This window comes from Nyctereutes procyonoides, unplaced genomic scaffold (genome assembly GCF_905146905.1).
Source record: "Nyctereutes procyonoides isolate TBG_1078 unplaced genomic scaffold, NYPRO_anot_genome, whole genome shotgun sequence".
NCBI lineage: Eukaryota > Metazoa > Chordata > Mammalia > Carnivora > Canidae > Nyctereutes > Nyctereutes procyonoides.
In genome coordinates this window covers 7,284,949-7,306,601 of record NW_026575040.1, presented here as the reverse complement: position 1 = coordinate 7,306,601, position 21,653 = coordinate 7,284,949, and the positions used below count along the sequence as shown (strand labels likewise).

General features: G+C 38.2%; 1 protein-coding gene across 4 annotated transcripts in view; it reads left to right on the top strand.

Annotated features, from left to right (window-relative positions):
• GLCE (glucuronic acid epimerase) overlaps positions 1–20,893 on the top strand; it is a 113,825-nt gene extending 92,932 nt beyond the window's left edge. For all 4 annotated transcript variants that reach the window (XM_055320052.1, XM_055320053.1, XM_055320055.1 and 1 more), the window contains 3 exons: positions 5,861–6,456; positions 11,334–11,576; positions 16,925–20,893. In XM_055320052.1, coding sequence (XP_055176027.1) covers positions 5,874–6,456; positions 11,334–11,576; positions 16,925–17,949 — 1,851 coding nt within the window. In that variant the 5' untranslated portion in view covers positions 5,861–5,873 and the 3' untranslated portion in view covers positions 17,950–20,893. The remainder of the gene's footprint in view (positions 1–5,860; positions 6,457–11,333; positions 11,577–16,924) is intronic.
• The last annotated feature ends 760 nt before the right edge of the window (positions 20,894–21,653 follow it).

Below are 21,653 nucleotides of genomic sequence, written 5' to 3'. Positions count from 1 at the left end.
CTTGGTCTGCGTAATTCAGAGGAAAGAAATTTCTTTCAATGAAATCTTTTATGAATGTATTTAAATATTCTTAACTGAAATATAACCTTCATATTTTAAAAACTCATGGTGATTGACATCTATGATTTAATGTTTACTGAATGACTTGGTTACTTGAAATATTCAGTTAGAAAGGTGAATTTGAAAAGTAAAGTATCTACATCACAAGAGTTCTTTGGATTGTAAATCATTTTAGAAGAGAGCAATTTGCTTTCCCAAAAGATAACTAAGTTATATTTTGTTTTCCATCATTACTGAAAAGAAATTATTTCACAGTTTCTTTATGATACTTACCGAATATAATTTTCTGTTTTAGATCTCCAAAGGTACTAAAACCAATTTTTATTGGATTATGTTTCTATTGAAATAAATCTTAGGGTCTGCAGTAGATGAGGTTTCAAAGTTTTTGAATTTACTGACTTTTTAAACTTTCCTTTTTTAACTTGAAAGGTTAATCTGGTTTATAGATGTGTCAAAAGTTTTAAAATAAGTAGGAAGCTTATCACCACTCAGCAGAAAACCCTGGTTTGGTCTGTTAAAGGTCCTGTTGTTACTGTACTAGCAAAATGTCAGTGCAGTCTACTTTCTGCAATTTTAAAGTTTCTGGTTAGTTTTCTATAATTTGAGCAACTTTAAAATAAATTATCATTTTTACCTTTAGATAAATCTATTTGGCAGTTAATAGTGCATATCAGTGTTCAAGGTTTTCTTATTTTCTATTCGCCTTTCTCCCATATTTTCCCCCTCCCCTGAAAAAAATGTCAGTGCCTATTTTGAAAACTAAATATTTATAAACATTTTTAAACTTTAAAATTTACATTTCCTTTAATATTTTAACGAAAGTGACTTTGACCTTAATTTTAATGATTTTTTAAAAACCCAGTACATATGAGAAATGAGAAAATAAAGACCTATGTGTGCATTGTTTGCTAAAGTGATACTGTTCTATGTATGCTGTTTTGTAGCCTCCTTTTTTTTTTTTTTAAGATTTTATTTATTCATAAGAGACACAGGCAGAGGGAGAAGCAGGCTACATGCAGGGAGCCCGATGTGGGAATTGATCCCGGGTTTCCAGGATCCCGCCCTGGGCTGAAGGCCGTGCTAAACCACTGAGCCACCCGGGCTGCCCTGTAGCCTCCTTTTTTCAATAAACAGCTTCTGTATGTATTTCCATCTTCACTTCTTAACAAGTCTACAGTCAGATTTCCGAGGGGAGGACCAGGTCTCACATCTGGTTGTCATATGCCCTAATAAGTCTCTTTGGGGGAAAAAAAAAATCTAACCTAGTCCTCTTTCTTTTCATACCACTGACTTATTGAGGCAACAGGACCGGCTCTCCTGCAGGATATCTTGCTTTCTAAACATGTCTAGTTGAGGGACACCTGGGGGGCTCCATCACTTAAATGGCCTGCTCTTAGTTTTGACTCAGGTCATGATCTCAGGGACCTGGGATGGAGTTCCATATTGGGCTCCGAGTGGGGCTCTGCGCTCAGGGGCAGTCTGCTTGAGGAGTCTCTCTCCATCTCCTCTGCCCCTCCCCCTACTCATGTGCATGCTTGCTTGCTCTTTTTCTCTCTCTCAAATAAATCTTTAAAAAAAAAATGAGATGTGTCTGGTCGCATCTACATTTAACTTGTTCCTCTATCTCTTGTATTTCCTATTAATTAAAAGTCAAATTGTAAGGCCTAAGAGATCCATATTAAACATTTTTCGCTCGGATCTATGACAGGTTATTTACTTCTTATTGTAACTCATCAAAAAGCACAGTATCTAGATGAGTCACCATTAATGAGATTGAATTTGAGCACTGAATTAGGGTAACAAATCTGATCCCTTCATTGTAGAGTTTCAGCTTTTTCATCTTATTACTGAAAAATAATGTAATTTGGTGTTACTTTGCACAGTATGAATCTCTAGGTCCCTATTCAGACATATACCTGAATATAATGCTTGTCTAAATGAGTACATTTCATGAGGGATCACATAATACTAATTTTCTGATATTTTAAATTTTTCTCTGCTACCTCATTAGCCACTGTTTTTCAGTAACAGAATTGTCTATCATCTGGAGCTATTGGTTTGTTCTCTTGCAAAGGCCAGATAAATAATTTCATTTAGTTACTAATAACTAAATCAGAAGATGATATGTTTGTTTTTTGGGTTTCTTTCTGACTTTCTCCTTTTAGTCTATGATTGTAGACTCGTGGATTTTTATTATTTCAGTTAATATCAATCATAATTCTTACAACTTTGACTAATGGTGAAAGGGACCTTTCAGGTTGATTCTTGTCTTGTGTCTTTTTGCTATGATAACTATTTTTTGATTATGGAAATGTTCAAGCAAACAAAAGTATAGAAAATAATGTAGTGAACCTTGAATATACCTCAGCTTCAAAGTTATCAGTGTTTCTTATCTCATTTTATCTCTTACTGCTTTTTTGATCCCCTGGATTATGATCTTACTGATATTTCAAAGTTTTCTTTATTTTCTGGCATAGCAAGGCTTTAGACCTGGAATCCTCCATTTCTCTAAGAAGCCATCATTACTTTTAGTAAGGGATGGTATCAGATAATAAAATCTGAGCCTAAAGGTTAATAAAAGCTTTTTATTTTCATTTTTCTTTACTTTCCTATCATGTGTCTCATTGTAATGGTAGTCTAGTTCCATAAGCATGTTCACTCTCCATTGTGGAGGAAGGACACTTCTCAGAGATGGGACAAAATCTTTATATTTCCATTTTAATTGATCTAAATGTTAGGTATAGCTGACAAGTGATTCAAATGTTGGCACATAAGTGTTTTTCAGGAATGCTTAAAGAAAGATTGGGGCAGCCCAGGTGGCTCAGGGTTTAGCACCGCCTTCAGTCCAGGGTGTGATCCTAGGGACCTGGGATCGAGTCCCACGTCGGGCTCCCTGCATGGAGCCTGCTTCTCCCTCTGCCTGTGTCTCTGCCCCCACCCCCCGTCTTTCATGAATAAATAAATAAAATTTTTTTAAAAAAGAAATACTGCTTTTTTAAATAAACACCATTTAGTGTTATCAGTTTGCCTGTACTACAATATAAGGAAATCCTTTATAAATATATGATTTCTGAAGGTTTGCCTATACCACTCTTTGGTTTTTTTTTTTTTTTTTAGCATTTTTAGCATTTTTTCATAGCAGATGATAAAGTCTTACTGGATTCCAGCTCTTAAATCTGTGTATGATTTCCAAGATGGACCAAACTCTGTCTTTGCCTTTTTCCCTCCTGATGCCCTACTGAAATAAAATGTATAGAAATAAAAAATGAAGAAACCAATAAGTAGGAAGACTACCAAAAAGTGATAACTGAGCAGATTTCTAGATCTCTCTGTTCAGGTACTAAAAGGCACAACTCTACCCTCTCATCTGCCTACACCACTCTCATCCCTGCACTTGGACTATTGATATATATATATAGCAGGCATGCACAGCAAGCAATATATCAAACATATCCTGTAGAGAAATTGGGAAAAGCTAAGGCTTCTAGAGTACAAGTTAGGTCTCCAGAACAAAAGAAAAACACCATCATCATTCTGGCTTTTAGAGGGCCTGTTGGCACCCTACTCATGCATCCTAAAGGAACACAGCTTGTAACTAACTACCCTACACAGAGTCCTCCTCAGGAGAGCAGTCTAGCCAAAAATCAGACCATTTCCACAATGGTAGAGGAAATCTGTGTTGATTAATGAGTCATCCAGGCATAAATATGAATGAGTAACCAAGATTACCAGGCACGTGAGCAAAACTGATGGCATGAAAGAGAGACTAAAATAATCAGAAAAATTGCTGCTGAAGAAAATAGAGCTAATCAGAGAGAACTTAACAAGAAATGAACTCTCATATTCTTAGGGCTGCAGGAAGATACTACTACACTCATTAAACAGAATAAAAGAACACAAGTTTTCAGATTGAAAGGACACAGCAAGTGCTGAAATAGCAAATCAGATATCATAATGTACTACTTTCTTGGGAAGCTGCAGAATTTCAAGGATAAACTAAAGATCCAGAGGATGTACAAAGTGACAAGTGTCAGACCGAAATCAAACCTGTCATCTCTAATTCTCTTAATGCTTTAAGACAGTAAAACATTGTCTACAACTTTTCGAAAGAAAAAATGTGTAACCAGAGATTCTATATCTTACCAAACTGTTAATCAAAGGTAAGAGCTGACTGAAGTTGTTTTTAGACTTTCAAGAACTCAAAGGTACTTTGTCTTGGAATTAAAAGAAATGGATGAGGGGGCACCTCTCTGGCTTAGTCTACAGAGCATGAAACTCTTGATCTTGGGGTCATGAGTTCAAGCCCCACAATGGGTGTAAAGCTTACTTTAGATAGATAATTACGCTTTCACCATTAGCTTTCTTTAAAAATAGAAGATTATTGTATAAATTTTCACTAAACATTTTCATTTTGGGTTTGATTTTTTTTAAAATCTCATTACTGCCAAAAGGGTTTATTGAGAGAAAAAAAGGGATGAAGAATTACAAACAGTAAAGTAGTTGTGGAGTTATACCATAAAATAAGTTATCGAGCTACTATAGCAAACAATAAGGAGACTAATCCCATAATTTTCCATAGTTCCCTGTGACATCAGCAATAGGCATTTCAGGACTACTTTAATTGCAGTCACAACTGACTGGTACACCATATGGCCAGCAGATGCAACATCATCAGATTGTTTTCCCGTCATGACTAGAGTGACATGATCTGGCTTATATTTAAAAGCATCATTATAATGGCTATGTCGCAAATAGACTTGGGGGTAGAAATAAGGAGACCAGTTTGGACATGATTTCAGTATTCCAAATAAAAGATGACAGTGTCTTGGATATGGTGGTAACAGTGGAGTTGGGGAAAAGAGGTCAGATTCTGGGTATAATTTGAAAATAGAACCAACAACATTTCCTAAATGATTAGATATAGGGTGAGCAAGAAAGGAGTAGACGTTTCTGGTCTGAGCAGTAGGAAAAGAGAAACAGATTGAGGGAAAAGACTAGGACTTAAGTTTTGGATGTTTCAGAAGTCCATTTGACCTCCAAGTAAAGATGTCAACTACTTGGATTGACACTTAGATATATACGTGTGTGTCTGCAGTTCTGAAGAAAGCTCTGGCAGAGTGGGTGAGATCACCTAGGAGGGAATAGAGATAATGAGGTGTGAGGATGGAGACCTTAGGCATGCTAACACTTAAGATTCAGGTAGATGAGAAAGAATGATCAGAGGTGACTGAGAAGGAGCAGCTAGTGGTGTATAAGGAGAGGGAGCCACAAGAGGATGGTGCCCCGGAAGCCATGAGAAGAAAATGTTTCCAGTAGGAAAGAGTCATTGACTATTCAAGCTGCTGAGAAATCAAGTAGGACGAGCACTAAAAATTCACTGTTGGATTTGGCAACATGGCTAGCAATACCCTTATGTTTTTTCAAACAGCTAACTTGTTGGGACAAAAATAATGCATTAAGTTGTTTGGGCCCAACTACTTATTACATGGATTTCTTTTAGGTATTTCTTTTGGCCTTGAAACTTTGAAATGATTATTAAGACACCTAGAGAGTCACAAAGTTTAAGAATATCTGCTTTAGAGGGTCATGCTAATTAAGTATTTTAAGAGGGCCAAGCTCCTCTGCCTTTTCTTTGTCTCTGCTAAAAAGTTTGAGTTAGTAATTTTAAATCTGATCAGGTTACTGCAGTGAATAAAATTGCCTTAATGTGGTTCAGTATAAAAAAAAAATAAAGAAAACCTTATCCCACGAAATGTCTGCAATAACATCTTTGCATGAATTTTTCTTCTTGCCTCCATAGGTATGGTCTGAATATGCGTTGCTTGGCAGCTCGGGTCAACTACAAGACTTTGATTATCATCTGCACACTCTTCACTTTGGTCACAGTACTTCTGTGGAATAAATGTTCCAGCGATAAAGCGATCCAGTTTCCACGGCACTTGAGTAGTGGCTTCAGAGTGGATGGATTAGAAAAAAGAGCAGCAGCATCTGAGAGTAATCACTATGTGAACCACATGGCCAAACAGTCTGAGGAAGCATTCCCTCAGGAACAGCAGAAAGCACCCCCTGTTGTTGGGAGCTTCAACAGCAATGGGGGAAGCAAGGTGTTAGGGCTCAAATATGAAGAAATTGACTGTCTCATAAATGATGAACACACAATTAAAGGGAGACGAGAGGGAAATGAAGTCTTTCTTCCATTCACTTGGGTGGAGAAATATTTTGACGTATATGGAAAGGTGGTTCAGTATGATGGCTATGATCGGTTTGAATTCTCTCATAGCTATTCCAAAGTCTATGCACAGAGAGCCCCCTATCACCCTGATGGTGTGTTTATGTCCTTTGAAGGCTATAATGTGGAAGTCCGGGACAGAGTCAAGTGCATAAGTGGGGTTGAAGGTTGGTATCCGTCCGCTCCACTGTATTTTCTATCCTGATTGTGTTGAGGAATAAGAAGTTGTAGGTGTTAATTATCTAGCAAGTACATGGCTTATTACCAGAGACCATTCATTGCTCTGACTTAGCAAGGAGGAACAGGTTAAGTCTGAACCTGGGGCAATTTTCTAGATGATGTGATTTAAGGGCTTCAAGAATATCACACCTGAGCAAATAGGATTATTCCATCAACCTGCCTCAGAATCTGAAATTCTCACTAGTAAGGTAAAGGCACAGCGTCTCCAAAAATTTTGCATGAAAAGATACAGTTATGGTCCTATGAGAGGAGACAGGAACAGGAGACCAATAGACCTATCTGTGTACCAGGTCAGTTTTGTTACCACATTAGCCAGGCATCATCTCTCGAGGGAGGTTTAAAATCCTCGGAACAGGGATGCCTGAGTGGCTCAGTGGTTGAGTGTCTGCCTTTGGCTCAGGGCATGACCCTGGAGTCCCGGGATCAAGTCCCACATCGGGTTCCCTGCATGGAGCCCGCTTCTCCCTCTGCCTATGTCTCTGCTTCTCTCTATGTGTCTCTCATGAATAAATAAAAAATCTTTAAAAAAAATAAAATAATAAAATAAAATCCTCGGAACAAGATAACACATAGACACCATTTTCTCTGACCTTTTATGCTACACTCTTATAGTCTATTACATACTGTCTTTCATTGTCTTTCAGACCTTTCTTATGAGTATAATTGGTACATTTTGGAATTTGTATTTCAAACCTAAGATTGATCAGAAAGCCAAATAGAATTTGACTTTAAAATATGTTATTTAGGGGGATCCCTGGGTGGCTCAGTGGTTTAGAGCCCACCTTCGGCTAGGGGCATGACCCTGGAGTCCCGGGTTCGAGCCCTGGGATCGAGCCCCAGAATCGAGTCCCACATCAGGCTCCCTGCATGGAGCCTGCTTCTCCCTCTGCTGGTGTCTCTGCTTCTCTCTCTCTGTCTCTCATAAATAAATAAAATCTAAAAAAAAAATTAAAATTAAATAAAATAAAATATGTCATTTAGGATATACCAGGATGGCTCAGCGGTTTAGTGCCTGCCTTTGGCCCAGGGCGTGGTCCTGGAGTCCCGGGATCAATTCCCACGTTAGGCTCCCTGCGTGGAGCCTGCTTCTCTCTCTACCTGTGTCTCTGCCTCTCTCTCTCTCTGTGTCTCATGAATAAATAATTAAAATATTTTAAAAATAAATAAAATAAAGGATGTCATTTAGGGACCCCTGGGTGGCTCAACGCTCAGCGGTTGAACGTCTGCCTTCAGCTCAGGGCATGATCCCAGTCCAGGAATCGAGTCCTGCATCAGGCTCCTCTCAAGGAGCCTGCTTATCCCTCTGTCTGTGTGTCTGCCTCTCTTGTGTGTCTCTCATGAATAAATAAAGTCTTTTAAAAAAAATAATAAAACGTCATTTAACCGTAGGAAAGAGCTTAGTGTGTTTTAAGATTTCTTAGTTTAAAATTTATTTTCCCCATTCTATGAAAAGTGATTTCAATATCTTAATATTTTAAGGTTTTATAATATATTTACCAAATGTCCAGAAGAAGGAAGGGCCAAATTCGCTTATATTCCTACCATTTCAAGATAATCATTACCATTTTTGTATGGAGGTCTTTGTATGTAGGCCTATATTTTAACATAGTTGTAATGATACTTAGTTATACAGTGTTCAGAATGGAAATTTTTTTTTAAGATTTTATTTATTTATTCACCAGAGACACACAGAGAAAGAGAGAGAGTCAGAGACACAGGCAGAGGGAGAAGCAGGCTCCATGCAGGGAGCCCAACGTGGGACTCGATCCCGGGTCCCCGGGATCATGCCCTGGACTGAAGGCAGTGCTAAAACGCTGAGCCACCAGGGCTGCCCAGAATGGAAATATTTTCTTAGGAGATTTCAAAGATATCCATCACCAAACCTTTTCACATGAATTCTATAAAATATATAATATTAGGGACCCCTGGGTGGCTCAGCGGTTGAGTGCCCGCCTTCGGCCCAGGGCATAGTTCTGGAGTCCCAGGATCGAGTCCCACATCGGGCTCCCCGCATGGAGCCTGCCTCTTTCTCTGCCTGTGTTTCTGCCTCTCTCTCTCTCTGTGTGTCTCATGAATAAATAAATAAAATCTTTTTTAAATATATCTTTTACATATGTGTGTGTATATATATATATATATAATATTAATAGATGTTTTAGATGCTAAAGAAAAAGTGAAGAGTACCCATAACCATTGTTAAATAATATTTTGATTGTTTTTCCAATCTTCTTGTAGAGACACATTTTTTAGACAAATTGGGATCATGCTATATAGTTAATTTTATATTCTCCTTTTTTCTGTAAAATATCTTATTTCCCCTTGTTGAATCTTGAATATTTTAATGACTAGTATTCATAATAAGAATATGCCATGATATGTGTAATACTTGCAGTCCTTTCGTTTTAGTTGGCTACTTAGGTCATTTCCAGTTTTTTTTTTTTTTTTTTTTTTTTTTTTTTGCTTTTACACGTAATGATAGTATAGATAGTCATAGTTACTCATTTGCTATTTTAATTATAGTCTAGGAGTAGTTTCCTAGGAAGTTAACTCCATGTCAAATAATATAAATTGATCTATTTTGCTAAACCGCTCTCCAAAAAGGTTGAACCTTTTTGTACCTCCAAGAGCAGAGTGTAGGCTGCTCTTGTCACCCAGCTCTTGCTGTCACGGAACATTTGTTTTTTAATCTGTTGTTTACAAAGGGACCTCATGATTCCCTTTCTGTAACAATCAGTGGGGTGACGTACCCTTTTCATATGCTTTTCTAATCATCATAAGATCTGTATATTGTTCCCCTTTTTCTTATGTGATTAGTGGGATCTCTGTTCCTGTGAACTTTGCTATATATGGATTAAGGACAATGATACTTTATTGCATTTGTTAAAGATATTTTCTTCAATTTGTCTTTCATTTTACTTATGATTTGTTAGTCTTAGAAGTTTTAAATCCTGTTTACTGAACTTAAAGACATTTTTAAACTTCTTTTATGGCTTCGAAAATCATTGCCACACTATAATCAGCTGTTCATCTGTATTTTCTCTAATACTTTTATTAGGTTTGTGTTTTTTTGCATTCAACTCTTTAGGCCAGCTAAATTGATTTGTATTTTGGTAAATGGTACAAGGTCAGGGTAATTTCAGATTTTTCTTCTCATATGTACTGAATGATCTTTTCCCACCAATTGGTTCATGATGCAGTCTTCATTGTTAAAACATTTTGAATAGCAGAATATGTTTCTGGCCTGTTATTCTTGTTCATTGATCAGTGTATCAATTCTTATGTCAGTTGTACATTGTTTCAATTATCACCCATCTTTAATGAGATACTGTATAAACCTTCCTTTCATTAAGTGAAAATAATTCTATTTGAGTTTTGAGGAAAAAAGTCTCCTCTTGGAGAAAAAAATACAAAGTCTAGAACTTATCTGTAGCCTAGATTTCTTAGCCCTTATGGTTCCTAAATCCTTAAACTGTTTTGAAACTACATCACACATATGGTTTTGTGGGTTCTTAGTTTCTTTCTGCTGTGCCCATCTGATGCTTGTTAATTTATTTTAGAACTGCAGAGAGAAGCTTATCTCTCAACACATAGACCAAATTCTGTACACTGTAATATTATTGTATTTCCCAGGTAGGAAATTACTAAACCACTAATGCCAAACATTCAAAAGTTTTGTTTAGAACCTTACTAGAGGTAATCCATTAGTGAACTATGTCAAAAATATATGGTTAAGTGTGCAATTTTAATTCATTAAAAAAACATGCCTTGTTCTCAAGCATTACATTTTGACATGAAGGATATAAAAAAGAATTGCAAGCTGTGTTTATACTTTAAGTTGCCTAGTCATAACTGGCCCCTTAAGCAGATATTTCATCTGTCAGATGATATAGGTATTAGACTACATCTTGGGATGCCCGGGTGGCTCAGTGGTTGAGCGTCTGCCTTTGGCCCAGGGCGTGATCCTGGAGTCCCCAGATCGAGTCCCACATCAGGCTCCTGCATGGAGCCTGCTTCTCCTTCTGTCTATGTCTCTGCCTCTCTCTCTTTTTCTCTCTCTGACTCTCTGTGTCTCTCTTGAATAAATAAATAAAATCTTTTGAAAAAAAGACCACATCTTGATATTGGAGAAAGAGATGAGTATGTAATTAACTTGAATGTTAAGTACAAACATTTAAGAAAATTTCATGATTAATATTTTAGGATGAACCTGTGGTAACATTATCTACGTGTATTTAAATTGTACAAAATTTGGGGACGCCTGGGTGGCTCAGTGGTTTAGCTCCTGCCTTCAGCCCAGGGCGTGATTCTAGAATCCTGGGATCGAGTCCCACATCAGGCTCCCTGCGTGGAGCCTGCTTCTACCTCTGCCTCTGCCTATGCCTCTGCCTCTGCATCTGCCTCTATCTCTCTCTCTTTGTCTCTTATGAATAAATAAAATCTTTAAAAATAAATATTGTACAAAATTTTAATGTATGAAACAAAATTATGAAACAAGACATCTATAGCTATGAGCAACATTTTGCTATGAGCAACATGTAAAAAGTCAGTCCTGAAAAGGTAATCTACAACATGGCATTGCTGTCTGTCAACAAATACTGAACAAGAGTGGATAAACCTCCGTTTTGTTTTTCATATCTGATTTAGTACTAGTTTTTAATAATTATGAAAACAGCATAATGCAGAAGCTTAAAAGTTGCTGATAAGCCTATAACATGCCTCAGAGGTAAAACAGTAAAGAGTAGTGTTCACAGTAGGCTCTTAAGTGTCCAGACATGGTGATTTATTTTGATTCTCCTTTTTATAGGTGTACCTTTATCTACACAGTGGGGACCGCAAGGCTATTTCTACCCAATCCAGATTGCACAATATGGGTTAAGTCATTACAGCAAGAATCTAACTGAGAAACCCCCTCACATAGAGGTGTATGAAACCGCAGAAGACAGGGACAAAAACAAGCCTAATGACTGGACCGTGCCAAAGGGCTGCTTTATGGCTAGTGTGGCTGAGAAGTCTAGATTCACCAATGTTAAACAGTTCATTGCTCCAGGTAAGTAATGTATTACTATGTGTGTCTGGTAATTTTATGTTGATTTATGGCACCTGATACTCCCTTAAAATTGTTTTTATGGTTTTAAAAAGTACATTAGCAGACCCTTTATATAAAGAAACCAGCGGTGTCACCCAAGTGAAATCCCTAGAAAAAGAACAGCTAAAAATTCAAGATTATGAAAAAAATAAAAAATAAAAAATAAAAAAAATTCAAGATTATGAAGAAAATATTTACTGTGTGAAAAGGCAAGCCATTGATTGAATATTAAGATCCAGGTTACTGCATGGTATGTATCTCCTTCCAGGGATCTGTGTCTCACAGGAATGATACTCTTTGGTTCATTTTAGTATTTCAGTACAATATTTAATTCTTTAGCTTTTAAACTGTTTTGCGTTAAGGTAGAATTTTTTCTTTATAAGAGAGCCATCCTTTTCTTTGTCTGTTTTTTACCAGGAGCTTTTATTTTTTTTGAGCTATGATAGCGTTAGCAACCAGGCCTGCTTCTCATATTGAGTTTTGTTAATGTACTAGATTGTCTCAAACTTCATATAAAACCATTTCATTTATAAAATCAAATTAACTTTATGCAACATTTCCCCTTTTAGTAAGACAGTCTCATTAATTAGGATGTATTTTTCTCCACTAATCAATATCCATGAGAATTAATGAGTCCATTACTTAAAAAGACAATGAAATAATTTTAGTTAGCACCTCAGGCCTAATACTCTATGGGGAAATGTTGTCAAGAACAAAACTCATCCCCCCCTCCCCCCGCCACCACCACCACCAACCTTGTAGTCAGTAAATAAAACGAGAGAAAAGGTTATAAGACCTCTTCTGTATTCTCTCCTTGTTCTTTATTGATGACTGTGTAATTCACAGACCTTGAAAGCCACAGTACAAATCTACTCATTCTAGATGGCCTTAAGTAATGGATTTATGAGTGCTTAATGCAGTGCAAATAATGGGTGACCTTTAGTTTTTATTCTGTGACTAGAACTTCTTTTCTCCTATGGTATTTTGTGTATTTTAGTAGATAGGGCATGTCTGCTTGACTGGTGAGAAAGTATGTGGAGATATTTAAGAATATGTAGCTTGTGATACCTAAAAGGTTATTGTAGCAGAAAATGATTAGACTTTGCAAAAATACATTTGTATTTGTTTCTATCTAAGCTTATTTTTGTACTAATTGTTAGTGTTGTGTGGATTAGGGTGGAAAACAGCAGCCCTTATCTTGATGATCTCAAATGCTAGCAAGTTTTCTAGAACAGTTCTTTGAACTGTATCCTATTTAGAGCAGTCGATTTCATTGTGCACTTCCAGATGCCCAAAGTAATATAAAAGATAAGTCTCCTCATACCATGTGAAGGACCCTCACAGTACTTCTTCATTCTGCAGCCCATAGCTGGAGATAAAACTACTTCCTAAGGTGGTTTTAAATATATGGGGGAGAGAACTCTGTGACAGTCACTCTGCCAGTGGAACGCAAGCTGCTCACAGTTGGAACTCCCTGTTGGTGGGAGTGTGCTAACTGGGAATGGGGTGCTTATTTTGATATCTTGGGCATGCCTGGGGGTGCATTTGATCCAAGTGTCTGAGACAAGTGAGTTGGAGTTACATGAGATTTGTTGCTCAGAGCAGGAAAAGGGACTCAAAGAGGTGAGACTGTTGTATTGAAGCACAGGTACGGGGAGATGAAGCTTTTCAGAGGGCATAGACCTCATGGGAGATCAATTCACTGTTGAGAATCACTGTTGAGAAGAAATTGGAACTTGTACACAAAAGCCTAGGCCTCAGTAAGGTGAATCCCTGGAAGACCAGGGGCCAAATGCGTTGGCCTTTTATTTTTCTGGACCTTGAATTTTTTTCCCTGAAAGGAAATAAAGTTGTCTAGAAGAAAGAACCAGAACATGGGTCTACATCATATTTTTATTGTTTTGTTTGTTGAATAATGTTTTGTTCCTCTTCCTGATTTGTGCTCTGTTAAATAAATTTGTGCTCTGTTAAATAGCTTTCCCTTTCTGGAAGCACTCTGTCCACTCCATTTCCATGACATTCTTTCTCAGACTTAGTGAGCGGTCTCTTCCTCTGCCTGGCCCTTATCTCTAGGTATTCCTCATGCCTCTTCTCACTGCATCTAGTAAACCTGTTGATTAAAATGAATGAATGAATAGTTTGTGTTGCATGTAAAAACATTGATTTAAAGACTGCCCTTAAGTGTTTATCATCCTTTGTTGCCTAAAGGGACATTACACAACTGCATATGCCAAGAATAAACACTTGTAGTGACTCCCAGGTTTAACTGCTCAGAGAAAGGAGTCACGGATTTCAAAAAAATGGGAAACCGAAAACTTTATATTCAGCTTTAAAGCAGGAGTCTCCAGATAATATGCTCAAACCTTGCCTGCTACATTTTCCAGAGTGGTTCCCAAAACCACGCTCACATTCCACTTGCTACCATTTGGATCCTTCTCAGTGATGCTGACAGGTTATTTAGCTACTCTGTATATCTAGAAAATGGGAATCAAAAGACAAGATTGTTGTGAAGAGGACGCTGGTCTGTTGATTGCTTCATGTGAAGGATCGGGACTTCCCTATGTGGCTCAGTAACTCCCTCTGGTGGTTTTGGGGTTTTAGGAAAATAGTTTTTTGAAAGGTTACATCCTGTGACATCGTTACTTAGTTCTCTGAACTAATCTCTTATAGTGAAACATATCATTTATAGTGAGACCGTATCATTTCATTAGATTTGTATTCATACAGTAAATCAGAATGGAATTCTGGGAGGAAAATAGGCAATTCTTCAGCCTCCTCCCATTTGGACTTCTAAAGTTGGATACCTATTATCCAGTTTCAGGAAAATGGATGTCATGGTTAATGATACTGCCTAATTAATGAGGCATTACCCTAAGAATGAAAAATAACTAGCACTCAATATACCCTTCTCTGCTGAATATAATTGAAACTTGAGTGATTTCATCAGTCAATTCAGAATCCTGTAGTGTTATTGGACTACTGGAATGTTATTCAGGAATGTTATTGTATTGAGCATCAGATTCCATTTTACCTCCATTAGATGGAGGAAAATGCTAGTTAAGAGAGAGATTGCATGTTGACATTTTTCCAGATGAAATGGATTTTTTTTTTACTAGAAGTAGGATTCTGAAGTCACTGTTTAAAAAGTCACTCGAAGCATCATTTAATGTTGTAAGTCTGTCAAGATGTTCTCATTCCTTATACAACTTTCATGATTGTTCCATATGAAATCATTAAGAGCCTTGGATCAATTATATCCACACTGGTGGAGTCCAGTATTGGGGGAGTTTAACTACCAGGCCAACATACTAAGACTATCCAAGCTAATTACACTATAAACACTATCATCAGTCCACGTTTTGTCTTTGCTCCTGTTGACACCCTAAAGATTTCCTCAGGAACTCCTCAACCTGATTCTGTGACTGTGTTTAAGAGAAATAACTCTTCCACCAATTATGCTCATGAGGGTTCCATTTCCAGTATCATTTCTTTTTCAGTCTTTGGACTTGGATCCAGCAATCCTGGTTTCTGGTCCCTACCCTACTGCTAATTAGCATTTGGCTTGGGCAAACCTTTTAGCCTTGCAAAACTTCCATATCTTCATCTCTAAAATGGAAGTAGTAATTCCTGCTCTGCCAGCCTCAGATTATTGCAAGGATCATACAAGATAACACATAGGCATGTTTTTCAAAAACATAAGTTTAATAGAGATCAAAGTATTCATATTTACCTGTAAGGTTATATATAAAATATGTACTACCTATTTTTTGTTGTTGTTGTCATTGGCGTTGTTCTTGCTGCTGCTGCTGCTGCTGCTGTTGGGTTGTAATATGCTCTCTTTCTGTTCTTGGTAGACCTAGACCAGCAGTATTCATAAAGTCAACTTTCTGGGAATCTGCCGTCATTGACTATAGATATGCAAGAGAAATTTCCTGTCTGATAATTTGCCAGATAAAACAGCTGTTATTATTTTATCAGCCTCTGAAGGCCAGTACCTTCAGAATAATAATAATCATAATCACTATCAATTTTTACTTTGTTCCAAGCCACTTTCTTTTTTTTTTTTAATCCTCACAATTACCTTGCAAAGTAATATTATCTCTATTTAACATCAAGAAACTGAAGTTCAAAGAGCTATTTCATCTTGAACATCTCAAAGCTAGGAAGTGGAAGAGAAACAATTCAAACAAGGTTTTGGCTTTTTTTTTTTTTTTTAAACTCCAAAACCTCTGCTTCCCCCTCAACTTCCCCCAATACCCCTCACTTTTGGTTGACTACCTAAGCCCCTGCTTAATTTTCTGAAATTTATTCACAACTCCAGCAAATACCTGAAAATAAACCTTATCGTTTTCAGCATCAGTTAGTAATTAAGAGTGTGTCTTGAGGTTTCCTGGCTGACTCAGCCAGGAGAACGTGCAACTCTTGATCTCAGGGTCAGGAGTTTGACCTCCATGTTGGGTATAGAGATTACAAAAAAATTAAACTGTAAAAAAGAAAAAAAGAATGTGTATTGTGGAACCAAACTAGGCAACCTACATTCAACATTTTGTATCTTAAGCAAGTTACTTCCCTCCTAGTCAGCCATAAAGTGAGAGTAATAGTAGCACTACTCCTATAATTGTTATGAGCGTTAAATGAGTTAATATGAGTAAAGCACTTAGAATATAGTAAATACCTACTAAATGTTAATTAAATTAAAAATTTTAATTCATGTATAAGCCATTCTTCTAGCTTCTCACAATATTATGCGCTGAGCCTATTTTAGTTATTTTTTTTTTCTTTTAATAAAATGAGTATATTAGGGACACCTGTGTGGCACAGCCTGTTACGTGTGTGTCTTCAGCTCAGGTCATGATCCCAGGGTTCTGCCTCTGCTTGTGTTCTCTCTCTCTCTCTCTCTCTCTCTCTCGCGCGCGCGCGTGCTCTCTCTCAAATAAAATCTTTTTAAAAAGGATATATCAGAACAGTCATTGATTATTGATCAGCCAGCGTTTCATCTAGAAAAGGCAGTTTGATCAACAATACCTTATCCATTTGCTCTTAAGCCTCTAATAGGAACTAGACAGGCCTGATGCTCACAAGCCATCATAGACTCATCAGTTCTATGATTTATTTATGGTGACTTTAGTGAAATAATTGATGATGATAACGATGATGATGATGATGATAACGATGATGATGATCAGACACAAAGTAGTGAAGTGCTAATTTTGTATGGTTAGTGGTTATCAAGGATAAATTACAATTAACTTTTAATACAAGGAGCTTTTCTTCTAACCAGTCTTTGTTGGTAAATTCTCCCCCTACAGAAACCAGTGAAGGTGTATCCTTGCAACTGGGGAACACGAAAGATTTTATTATTTCATTTGACCTCAAGTTCTTGACAAATGGAAGTGTGTCTGTGGTTCTAGAGACCACAGAAAAGAATCAGCTCTTCACCATACATTATGTCTCAAATACCCAACTAATTGCTTTTAAAGAAAGAGACATATACTATGGCATTGGGCCTAGAACTTCATGGAGCACGGTTACAAGGGACCTGGTCACTGACCTCAGGAAAGGAGTGGGTCTTTCCAACACAAAAGCCGTCAAGCCAACCAAAATAATGCCCAAAAAGGTGGTTAGGTTGATTGCAAAAGGGAAAGGATTCCTCGACAACATTACCATCTCCACCACGGCTCACATGGCTGCATTCTTCGCTGCCAGTGACTGGCTGGTAAGGAACCAGGATGAGAAAGGTGGCTGGCCGATTATGGTGACCCGCAAGTTAGGAGAGGGGTTCAAGTCTTTAGAGCCGGGGTGGTACTCTGCTATGGCCCAAGGGCAAGCCATTTCTACTTTAGTCAGGGCCTATCTATTGACAAAGGACCATTTATTCCTCAGTTCAGCTTTAAGGGCAACAGCCCCTTACAAGTTTCTGTCCGAGCAGCATGGAGTTAAGGCTGTGTTTATGAATAAACACGACTGGTATGAAGAATATCCAACCACACCTAGCTCTTTCGTTTTGAATGGCTTTATGTATTCTTTAATCGGGCTGTATGACTTAAAAGAAACTGCAGGGGAAAAACTCGGCAAAGAAGCGAGGTCCTTGTATGAGCGTGGTATGGAATCCCTGAAAGCCATGCTCCCCTTGTACGACACTGGCTCAGGAACCATCTACGACCTCCGCCACTTCATGCTTGGCATTGCCCCCAACCTGGCCCGCTGGGACTACCACACCACCCACATCAATCAGCTGCAGCTACTCAGCACCATCGATGAGTCCCCAATCTTCAAAGAATTTGTCAAGAGGTGGAAGAGCTACCTTAAAGGCAGCAGGGCAAAGCACAACTAGAGCTCAGAACCAAAATGATCTTGCAGCCTCTGCCCTGCACAGAGACCATAGGCTCCGTCTCAGCAGAGCATAGGCACATTTTAAAAGGTTGTGTACTAGGTTTGTGTGGATTACATCGAAGTGTTAGATGCACCCCGTAATCGCATTCTATGAGTTGGGTGTTTCAAAACATGAGCAGAAAAGTGTTTAGTCGATGGCTGAACATGATATATAACTTTGCCTTGCTTATCACCGTCTACAGTTGTGCAGACAGTCCAGTCCCTCTGGGCCTGGGGAAGACACTGGTAAGTAGCTGTTACTGGCCGGTCGTCTGGCACTTACCTGAAAACTTAGTATGGGTCTCTTTTAAAATGTGATGATTTATGTTTATGTTGGAAACAAACTTTAAAAAAAATAATGTGCTGTAATACAGTAAATGTGTACTCGCAGCCTGAATAGTGGACCATGTGCAACTTTTTTAAATGATGTTTCTTTTCTACAGATTAATTTCTTGGCGAGTTTCGTGTTGCATTTCTTGAATTTGTTATATATGGAGAATATTTTGAATGTATGGTTTTCTTGAAATGTGTGAATTAAAAACACAACCAGTGTTCAGGCTTCACAGTTATATAATGTAAGCACAACTAAAACAAAACTTGTTGACTGCACAAGAAATCACAAAAATGTTATGTTTTATGAAACTTGATCTACAATCAGTAAAGATTTGATAATCAGTCTATCCCTCCCCATCCTCACTGCGATGGTTTCTTTTTGTCACTGTCTAGAATTCTGTGTTTCATTTCAGATTGCACTTGAGAGTTTTGTCTCTTTTGGGGGGACATTTTTGGGACATTGTGGAAATTTTATTTGAGAAAGGAGCTAGTCCACCCTCAGCACCCTTTAAAGAAAAATACTATGTCAAATATTACTTACAAGAATCATAGCAGGTGTTTTCCCTACTTTTAGATCATTCTTGGTCATTGACATTGACTCTGCAGTGGTCAATGGTCAATGTTTTTCCTTTGCAATTTTAATTATAAATTATTTCAGCTCTTGGGTAGAAGGGATTGATGCTACCACATTTGCTGTACGTGTGTAACCAAGACCTTTATTTGGATTTTATATCCCACTATACCTTACCTCACGTAAATACGTTTCACAGCCCTTGTATCCTGGGCAGTGTCTGCTATGGGGCTTCAGGCATCATCCAAATCAAGCGAGGTCGATTTTGTTGTTTTTGTTTGAATGTATGACAGTACACTAAATCAACACTGTAACTTATACAGGTTGAAATATGAGACCCCACACTTTTCAGGAGACTGAGTCTGACAAACACATTGCAATTTGTCTGTGACCTGTATCAAATGCACATCAAGAGCCACATGGGCACTTGCCTACATATTCCAGCATAAATTGAACTCAGCCTACCAACACTACTTAGAAACCAGAAAATATATACATACACATGAATATAGTAAACATGCAAAATATAATATGTGTTAGTGGCAAAGAGAGCAGGATCAGAGAAGACAATATAGATGTACACTGAAGACAAACTGGCCACGGTAGAAGAAGCTTAAACTCCCAAGTTACATGACCACAACTCTCTTCTGCCCACAACACGACGGTTTGTGGGTTTATTAAGTTTCCCGCTGGCTTTTGACCTTTGTAGTTCTTACACATTATTAGATGCCTCCACAAGACTATCTGGACTCCTTTTTTTATTTCCGTGCTCCAACATGAACTTTCTCCAGTCGGGAAACCCTTTACCCGTTATCTTACTTCTTACTGAGAACGGTCCAGACTTCGGCCTTGTGTTTGCATACTGGTACTTCAGACTAAGGGAATCCATGAACACAGCATGGTACTGTTCCGCGACAAATATCAGTGCCTTAACAATGTGGCTGTCCTTTTCCACTGAAAAAGGAAAGACATTTTGATCTAGAAATGGCATTGCTGTTTCACTGCTGTTGGTTTCACACTGCCTTCCACGTTGCAACAGCAACTTGATTTTTCTTGTGATCCCAGAATTTTCTAAGAGGATGAGCTGAACCTGCAGCAGCACCGCCAGTGTACACCAGTGGTTCTCAAGCTTTAGGCTGCCTCCGAATCACCTGGTTGATTACTGAGCTACAGATTCCAGATAGTCACTAAATCTGCCCGCAAAGCATGACAGTCTGCATTTTTAACAAGCATTCAGATAATTCTGGTGCAGATGATCTGGGGGGCAGACGTTCAGGAACACTGCCCAAGACCATCAATTGCATTTTTGTTCCGAAACACCTACAGAGTTCTTTGGGTTTTTAATCATGTAAGATGTTTACTTATTCTGAGCTTAGAGAGAATGGGGAAGGTGTTTTAAAGTTTTACTTTGTTTTGTTTCATTAAATTTTTCTTTGGTTCCAGGTAATGGGTATTTGTTTTGTACGCTTATCTTGAGTTAGCTTTGCTGTTAAATTAAATCTGTTGCCACTTCAGTTGTAAAACCAGCCAAAAGTTTCCAGACAGAGGTCAAGTTTGACCCTTTAGGATCGTTGTACATAAAGGCTTCATCCAAAAACCATCCAGTGTATGTGAGCAAATAAAGAAATGACACAAGCACAACTCTCCAGATGTGGCAGTCCTTTCCTTGGCCAGCGCGCGGACTCTCGCTGAAAGCTGCTGTTTTCATCCTTGTTGCAATTGTTGTTCTTGTTTCTCCTCCATTGTACATGTGGGTTAGAGACCATGTGTCAAATATGCAATAAAGTGTTTACCGGATGCCCTTCCAAAGGGTGGTCCTTGTAAAGCTGTACAGACTTTGCGGTTTAAGCACAATGTGCACATGTTAGTTTTCTATACAGCAAAACTTGATTTTTTGCAGATGGAAAGGTATTTTGTTTCTATACAAAGTAAATGGATTGTTTGTGCTTAATGTAAAGCTGCTTTATAAAATTGTAAAATAAAGTTTTTATCTTAAAAGGAATATGCCTGGATAATTTGTTCCTTCTCTAAGGTTTTTTTTGAGCCCAGCAAGTGGATTTCTTGACCATTTTCTGTTCAACCTGTGACAACTAGTCAGGCAACAGATGTTCATGAGCAGTTCAGGCCCTGTAAGGCAAAGTGCCGAAGAGCCTGTCACAGGTCTCACCCCCAGAAGATGTGATGGACAGGGACACAATGTCCAGGGAACAGCTTTGGAAAGATAAAATGCCAAATTGTGTGGTCAGTCAGGGAAGGTGTGGAGGAGACAAAGCCTAAGTGGGGTCTTCAGGCCCAGGTACCAGGTAGAGGAAGAGGAAGGGGTAATGAGCAAAATCGGGGTGCCGCGGCAGCTTTGAAGGTGCCCTTAGGCTATTCAGGTTGGTTACCATTTTTGCCTGATTTGAATTTATTTGAAAGTTTGTCCTTCCTGTATTTTCTATAATTGCCCCTTCTCCAGAACAATAAGCATTACTTAATCTTCTCCCCCTCTTCTTCTCAGAGGGTAATGATACAGGCTCCCCAAATACAAATAAAACCAGAGACCAGTCTGGGTTTATACTATGTTTCCTTGCACAGTATTTTGGGGGCTATAAGCATTCTGCACCATTTGTATGATGGAATTCCAATGGATCACCAACCACTTGCTAATCAACATCCGTGGCAACTCTCTCCCCTCTCTCATCCCCAGTTGGGAAACAGCCATAGGTTGCAAGCAGTTCTTGGTCTGGATGAGGTCTCCGTCTTGCTTTGATTTTGCTATT